General features: G+C 43.0%; 1 protein-coding gene and 1 non-coding gene across 3 annotated transcripts; both read left to right on the top strand.

Annotated features, from left to right (window-relative positions):
• Positions 1-300: 300 nt before the first annotated feature.
• Positions 301-7,518, top strand: LOC124707982 (transcription factor GTE9-like). 2 transcript variants are annotated; one of them, XM_047239671.1, is made up of 10 exons: positions 301-354; positions 2,791-3,551; positions 3,644-3,701; positions 3,795-3,859; positions 3,977-4,031; positions 4,105-4,164; positions 4,318-4,439; positions 4,554-4,614; positions 6,665-6,786; positions 6,874-7,518. In XM_047239671.1, exons 2-10 carry the CDS (start codon positions 2,904-2,906, stop codon positions 7,141-7,143), a joined length of 1,461 nt encoding a protein of 486 aa, XP_047095627.1. In that variant the 5' UTR covers positions 301-354; positions 2,791-2,903; the 3' UTR covers positions 7,144-7,518. The 2 variants fall into 2 exon arrangements, with proteins under 2 accessions (XP_047095627.1, XP_047095628.1); XM_047239672.1 differs by lacking the exon at positions 301-354 and having other exon boundaries at positions 1,740-3,551; positions 3,644-3,692.
• Positions 7,519-7,732: 214 nt separating this feature from the next.
• Positions 7,733-7,804, top strand: TRNAH-GUG. Its single transcript has one exon. It is a non-coding gene; the product is annotated as a tRNA-His (tRNA).
• Positions 7,805-8,182: the final 378 nt, after the last annotated feature.

Here is an 8,182-nt window from a genome sequence, read left to right as displayed (position 1 = left end):
AGCCACACGCACGCACCATCGCTCCGCCTTTCCCTATCGGCCCGTCCGTGCTGTGCACTGCCATCGAGGGGGCACAACCGTCAAATCGCTGCCACGTACCCCCCCCTCCTCCTCCCCCTTTCCCCTCTCGCCCTCGCCTCGCAGCTCCCAAGGTCGCCCGCCCGCCCGCTCCCCATCCCAAACCCTAGCCCTCCCTCCCTGCCCGGCCGGCGTCGCCGTCGAGGAGGAAGCACCCGCGTCGCGCGGCGCCCCCCACCCTCCGCGCCGCCCTCCCTTTGCGGCCTCTCCTCCGCGGGGCGAGGGACCTTCCCGGGGGCTCCCGCCCGCCCTCCGCGCCGCCGGCGGGGCACTCAGGTTGGTTCTTCTCTCTCTGTCGCCCTCCGCATACGGCTCCGATCTACGATTCTAGCTAGGTCCTCGAAACAACCTGGTCGCTCCGCCGGCTAGGGATTGCGTAATTGGCCGTGGTGTCTGCCCTGGAAAAAAAATCGGATCTTGCATGGTCGGGTTAAGGAACAATCGTGTCTGGCACATGTCTCAGAGGCCAATCCGGCGTCTGCATAGGCGTAATTTCATTTGGTATTATTCCGTTTAAGGTACTTAGTAGCTTTCTTAGGGCTGTCATATTGCGTGACTCATGCGCCATCAGCCACATTCACCTGGCATCGGCACACGGAGATATATAGATGTCGCCATCGTAGCGAATCGGACCCTGCACAGCTGGCCGCGCTGCAGGAACATGCGCTACGTGTTTTCCATTTCTTATACTAGGTAGGCGAACTGTACGCAAATCGAAAGCCTACAATCTGATACCGTAGACAGGAGAACGACGCTACCCAACCTCTCTGATACTGGCAAGCTTCATTACAGCCAAGGGTTACGTGTCCCAACTTGTCGCTCAGGTACCGTAATCAAGGATTAAGTCGTGATTAGTCGTTGACTTGTCAACTTGTCGATCGACAAGTTTAACTTGTCGTGCCACCGCTCCAGCTTATCGACAGTCAGGTTGCGGCCTCTAGACAAGTCGTGCGACACTTAATCCTATTTACAGCCTTACAAGCTGCAGCCCTTGTATGAGGCAACGGCACATGGTATCTGTGCTGGCTATCTTGCTAGATCCGTCTATCGTTCACGTGTCCGTAGCTGTACAACTTGTCTCAACCACACATCCTCTAGCTGTATTACTGTTATTTTGTCAAGTATTTATCTGTGTTGTTTCAACTTTCAAGTAGGACTTAAATTTATGCTGAAATATTGAAAAATATTTTGCTTACAACTTAGTTTGAAGCATGCCAAAGACATGCCTCAGTCCTTTTTCCTGTTTGTTATTTCTGTCACTAGAGCTAAAATAGTTCATAGTTGTTAAACACTGTTGTAAGCATTAGTACAGATTGATCCCAGTAACTTCACAATTAAGTAGCAATGTTGAGTGGCCAGCTCAAAATTCAGTATGTTACGTAGCTACTATGACGTTTTTTGTTGACACTTAGGTGATATTTGTGCCAATAAATTGGAAATATTGAATCAGTACCATTTGTTTTGTTAGTTCAGAAAAAAAAAGTTGCCATAGTTTGCTCAGTTTAATCAATAATAACACAACAAGAATACTTTGGGGCTTGGGCATTTTCTTATTAACTTCTGATTATATTTACGCTTTGTGCAATCCCTGTCCCACATGTTGAAAACTTGGTCTTGTACCTGCCCCATATGAACAAAATGGATAAAAAGGAAATATACCAGGATGGAATGTGGAGTTGCCTTTTTTGGGAAAGTTGTATTTATAATTTTTATTGCTTGGAAATAATTGATGCTTATCTGCTCATAACATCTTTTCTTCCTAGTTATAAAGTTTGGAGCTTGGTGGTGAGTTCACTCCTCCACAATTACTCCACCTGAAACCAACAACCTTGCAGAAGCCAGAAATAAACAAATGCAATTTAACTGACGTTGGGGACCAACACTCTTGTAAAAGAAAAACAAGCGTAGGATCCAGATTCCAACTCTAGGTTTTAGATTTCTTCGCCCAACCAACTCTCAGTTTTGTATTGTAGCATAAAGGAGCAAACAGCACTATTTACTCTAACATGACAAAGATCTCGTCCTCCTGCATGATCGCGGTCCTCGTCCCTGATGCCCATCTTTGTGTGTTTCAAATTTTAAAATCTTACGATGGCCCTTCCATGGTAGCTTCAGATGCTCCAACTTCTCGCCGCCTATAACTTCTCGTTGTTTTGCTCTCTTTTGTTGCTGGAAGTGAGCAGCAGTTGTAGGATACCAACGTCTTTCGACGATCTTGGAAGCTGGTGGCCCAACCTTCTTTTTTATTTCTACTGGCTTCGTAGCAACTCACATGCATTATGCTAATTATCTTGAAAATATCAACTAGCTGTTTGAATGAAGCATGCAAGTAAGAATACTTGAGGTATATACCCTGATTTGCTTTTTTTTGTGATAAAAAGTGCACATAGGATACACCTCCAGCATGTTACATATCTATTTACTAGGATTGGCTATCTTCTGTCTTGTTTCCACTTTCCAGCTTGAGCAGATTACGGAGGCAATTAACTCCATGTTTCCTGCTGACTTCTTACTATCCTCTTTCCAAATTTATTGATTGTCTGTTTGAGCAGTTAGTACTCTTATTTCATAGATTTTATTTGACCAATACTACCATGAGTTTCGTTAAGTTAAATAAACATTTTATCCTCAAAATGGATAGTGCATAATCAATTCCAATTGTTTGTTTGGGCATCTTAAGCAGTTGATTCTGACCAAATATTATGTTTCCAGACCTGACGGAGAAGACGTGCTATGTCATGTGTGCCTAGCAGAGAAGGAATCACCAAGTTTGAAATTATTGGTCATTTGTTGAGACCAGGACGTAAGAATTGTAACCAGACACAATGACCTCACAAGCCTGTAAGAGGAGGAGGTCAGTTTACATAAGCAGTGGGTCGGAAGATTCTGGTACAGATTCAGAGGTTGAGAGAAGTAAACCGTCTAAAAAATCTATGGTGACGTCAATTTCTTTGTGTGAGCATCAGCCATCCTCTAACAACAAGGTTAAAAGCATGAACACTAGCAAGACAAGGGTGTGTAGAACTATTCTGGGGAAGCTCATGGATCACCCAGGTGGTTGGCTTTTTCATCAACCGGTTGATCCAGTCCTATTTGGGATTCCTGATTACTTTGATGTTATCCGTAATCCAATGGACTTGGGCACTGTTAAGAAGAAACTCACAAACAAGAGCTATTTTGGCACTGATGAGTTTGCAGCAGATGTGAGGTTAACATTTTCAAATGCAATGAAGTATAATCCTCCCGGAAATCAGGTTCACACAGTAGCTGAACAACTGAATATAATGTTCGATTCAGAATGGAAATTATATGAAAAAAAATGGAGAGACAGAAATCTGGCGTCAGAGCAGCTGCAGATGAAGGTAATTAAGGCTCGTACTGCTGTCAATTCAAAGCCAGTAGTTTCTAGAGGGCTGGTCTCATGCTCGAATTCAGTTGCAAAGAAGACATTGACAGATGCAATATCCTCCAAAGTAAGATCACATGGGACCTTCATTCACTTGATGATGTGTTATTTTTGTCCTTCTAACAGCAATATAATTTTAATTTAATGTTGTGTGTGCAGCTAAAAATTAAGTTTTCTGTACGGAGCTCGGGGCAGACCTTGTCCAAAGGTGTTAATGGTGTGATTACTTTTCATTTTGCACCATTAACTTTTCTTTATTACACTTTTCTGCCATGATTATTGATGTTTTTTTTATTCATTTTCAATTTAGATACATCTTTGCAAGCAGCTGCTAGCAGAGTGGCCTCTTTAAATCATTCTATCCCTTGCACCAAGGTATTGGCAATTAGTTCCCTTATTTTTATTTGATGCATTTCTATCTTAGTCTTATAGCACATTATTAATGAAGCAAATTCCCAGTTGCCTCTCCTAAGCCATGTATTCTATCTTCAGGATAGCGCTAAGATAACGAAGGTGCAGTCAAGTGAGCACAGCTCTCGGTCGATTGGTATGTTCAATAATTCCACATAATTTTACTCAATGCTCTCTATCTTTGCTAATGCACATATTTGCTATCTTAGGAAATGAGTCTCGATCTTGCAGCGATACTTCAACTTCGCCTCTTCCTTCATACGGGCAAGGTTCTTTCGGCTTGTTCTCTTTTTATCATATGTTGTTTCATCTGGTTACTGTTTAATTCCTTACTTGTCATGATAACGTAAAAGTTAGTAACTTAGAAAATTCTTGTTTCCATATAATGGTGCTAATGTGCTGCTTTTGTGATGTGAATTCAGGAGATGGAAATTATATACATGATGAACCTTTGTCACCAACCAAAGCCCTTCGTGCAGCAATCCTTAAGCGGCGTTTTGCTGGAACAATCGTGAAGGCACAGCAGAAGGCACTTCTGGACCATGTAATGTTTCTAAATACACGTGAAACTTTGTACATTGCAATTATGCTTCTCACTTGCAGTATGCAAGTCTTTCTCTGCACTCACGCACATGCTGTTTTGATCTCCTATGGGCAGCAAATAGACCCTGCAAAATTACAGATGGAAAAGGAGAGGCTGGAAAAAAGGCAGCAACAAGGTAATAATTAGTCCTGAACTTCTAATGGGTTATTACGTATAGGCTGGTATGTTTTCTTGTCTGCCAGTTTTCTGAGTTGGCAAAGTATCATATATGTGCACTGAACTCTCTCGTACCCAAGATAAGCTACACTTATCTGAATTCTCAAGCTTCGATAATTTCCGTTGTTCAAATGGGTCTGGTTGGTGTTGGAGAAGTGTCAGGAAATATTCAGTATATAGTCTTGCATACTGGTATGGTAGATATGTAGTTTGTATGTTGCCACCTGGTATTTGAGCTCATTTTTTATTTAATTTTTACAGTTGGGAGCTAGCTAGGAACTGTCCTTTGTGTGCTATGGAAATAAGTTATATGCCATGAAATTTTTCTACTTCTAAAATGGGCATTATTTGCGATATTCAACAGAACAGTTGTTGAAAAAGGAATAATGCAGTTCAAAAGAAATTGCTTGACTTATAGGGACTAGGCCTGTCCTTGGTTTGATCTTTATCTTTATCTGATGCCGGTAACAAAATGAAGACATACTGGTTGGTAAACAAAATATAGCTATGCATTGACATTAATTATCAATTAGCTGTAGACAGTTGTGTCTCGGTCTGTTAGGCAGCCAGTTTGTAGTTTCTATGAAAGGACGACCTGTTTCTTGTAAGTGATCAGAGGAGGAAGAAGTTACAACATCCGGTGATAGTTATTTGAAGCTGGGAGATAGTCATTGGAAGGGTGCCTGTTGTTTGTTGATGTGTTAAGGAGATGGATTAGGGCCACTTCTTTTGGGCTTGTGCTTATGCATAAGCCGGCTTATGAAAAACTGTGGGAAGAAACTGTGGTGGAAAGAAGCTCCTAGAAACTGTCTTCTTCTATTCTTTTGGGCTTCTATAATTTTGGCTTATTTGCTACGTTGAGTTGTGAAATGTCACTAACACCCCTTTATTTGATGTGTGAAAGAGATTATACCATGTGTATGCCAGAGCTAGAAATGAATAAAAATAGTTAGATGATAATAAAAACTTGGCGTGGTACTATTATTCAGTACATGCATGTTGCATAAGAGACGATGGCACATTCAAGTAAGATGCACACAAAAAAAATAGATTGAGCTAGATAGGAAAGGGCAAGAAATACAGAAGAGGAAGAGAATATTCAGAGAAGGCAACAACAGCAGCAAGACATCCCGTTGCGTGTGTTGCAAAAACAAATCCACCGACAGCAGACCACCATCGGCACACACGCGAGCCTCCAGCCACCGAAGACATTAGACATGGACATGGTGCTTTAGATCTTTCACATGCTGGCTATCGGAGACACGAGCTATTACAAGCGCCTAGACCGACAGGTACGAGGGCAGATGATGTAGATCCGGCAGAACCTCCAGGCGGCGGAGATCACCAGGGGCGGGTGGAAGGCAGGATTCGACCGGCGGGAGACACGTATGGATCCAGAAGGCGGCGGAGAACTTGAGGGCGAGCCAGAAATAGAGAATGCGGCTGGTAGTGGGGAGGAATCACCTAATGATAGGGCTCCCAAGCCACCACGCTGGTTTGACGAACAGGAAAAAGAGAACAGGAAATCACGAACCAGATGCGGGATTGGCCACGACGGTGGAAGGGCATTCTGGTGTAAATAGAAATGAACAAAAGGGCATACAGCTACACTGGTTCGGTTTTCAACTGGAGAAGCTCGGGAAACAGGTCGAGGGCAGTTTCTGGCTATACACGGGATCGCGGCTTCGCGGTGGAGAGAAGCTGTTCAGAAACTGTCCCCTTCTTTTGGGCTTCAGCTGCATGGAACCTAGAAGCTGGGCTAGAAGCCCAAAAGAAGTGGCCCTTAGTTGTCCGTGCTTGTACTTTAGCATTCACTCGAAAATGTAGATTTTATGTGGTTGTGAGTACTAGGATCATTATATTTTGATTGTGGGTAGCATACATTCCGTTTTTGTAAATTGAGATGGAAACTCTAGGACCTTTTAGTGCCACATTGACATTGAGTTATGCCATTGCTGTGAATGCTGACCTTCAATCGTGTCTTCTTCCAAATGTTTCCTGTGCTGCAGAGAAAGAAAGGATTGAGGCCCAGGTTAAGGCAGCTGAAGCCGCTGCACAGTTCAAGTTAGACGAAGAAACGAGGATAAAGAGGGAGCAGGAAAGAGAGGCAGCACGCCTGGCACTACACATGGTACTGGCTGCTTGTCATCTTCTGAGCAGCGAGTTTCTAAGCTTGATGTTACACAGTGCCTATTCAATCGCTCCTTTTTTTATGTAGATGAAGAAGACTATTGATATTGACAACAGTGACTTCCTAAAGGAACTGGAAAAGATGACCAAAAAGTGGGAGCTGAACCCCCCTGGCAAATTAATTGTGGATTTTGTTGATGGGATTGATCTTCCACCTGACCTGGGAAGCCCGCTGGAGAGGCTTGGCCTTTTTATGAAGAAAGATCTGGAAGAAGAGGTCGAGCATGAAATGGATGACAGCATAGCACCCTCCATGGTTGTCGACGTGGAGGAAGGAGAAATTGGCTGCTGTGGGTAACACTCTTAAGTTTCCATTTTTTTCTTTGCTTCTCAGGTTATAGTCAACATGCACGCCGGGGTTATAAGATTCTGTGATTCTGTCCTGGCGACCAGGCTATGTCATAAACAGAGTAGAGAGTAGAGAGTTATTGTGGCTTGTGTGTCTAAAGCAAGATCCACCATAATGTCTCTGCCGAACTTTGAAATTGAGTGGTTCGCGATCTTGTGGTTGTCAGCAACAGTATGATGGCACTGTATAGGTAGCTGTTCTGAGTCTATTTATAGTAAGTTCCTTGTACGAATCCTTGTATGAACATCCTGTAAAAACAATCGAGAAAGATAATAGAAAAAAGAAAAAAGAGTAGTGAGCTAGTATGTACATTGTTGTTGCTGATGGTGAAGAGTGCAGACGGACGCTTTGCGATGGTGGTGCCTCTTTGTGTCTGTCCCAGCGGAATGTTTTCTTTACCTGCTAACACGCCTACCCAAGGTTGATGAGGAATTTCCCGTGTTCCCAGTTCCCACAAGCGTAACTTGTAGCTGTGCATGTATAGGTGTTGCGAGAAAGTGTATATGAAATAGCTTAAGATTTGAGACTACACAACAAAGTGGCTGTAGTTTAGTGGTGAGAATTCCACGTTGTGGCCGTGGAGACCTGGGCTCGAATCCCAGCAGCCACAGTTTGTCTTGTTTTTACCTTTTGCTTCTTTGGTCTTCTCAAAATTATGTTCTCATGCAAATACTATGTCACTGGAAAACAAATCTCCCATAGATGCAATTTCTACAAGATCATGTATTTAATTTGTAATGTCAAAAAGGACAAAGCAACATCTAGCTAGCTCCAGCAAGAAAAGAAGGTTGCATGAGCATTTCACTAAAACATCTTACGAAGATTGTAAAATCACTAACTAATGTGGTTGTTGTACACCTAAGACAACAAATTGCCATTGCACACGATTGTCACGTGTTGTGCCTAGCCGGAGGTAGATTGATGTATAATCACCTAGTCAGCATTGGTGTTTGTTGATGCACCAACAATTAACATTAGGGTATCTTTA

Source organism: Lolium rigidum, chromosome 4, assembly GCF_022539505.1.
Source record: "Lolium rigidum isolate FL_2022 chromosome 4, APGP_CSIRO_Lrig_0.1, whole genome shotgun sequence".
NCBI classification, from domain to species: Eukaryota; Viridiplantae; Streptophyta; class Magnoliopsida; order Poales; family Poaceae; genus Lolium; species Lolium rigidum.
The sequence above is the reverse complement of the archived record's forward strand: the minus strand, read 5'-3'. Positions and strand labels throughout refer to the sequence as shown.

Excerpts from the sequence above, each read along its gene's own strand:
- LOC124707982 (XM_047239671.1), top strand. The coding sequence starts at position 2,904 with ATGACCTCACAAGCCTGTAAGAGGAGGAGGTCAGTTTACATAAGCAGT. Across the intron at positions 3,702-3,794 it reads CTTGTCCAAAGGTGTTAATG|ATACATCTTTGCAAGCAGCT; the intron begins GTGTGATTACTT and ends TTTTCAATTTAG. Across the intron at positions 4,032-4,104 it reads GCACAGCTCTCGGTCGATTG|GAAATGAGTCTCGATCTTGC; the intron begins GTATGTTCAATA and ends TTGCTATCTTAG.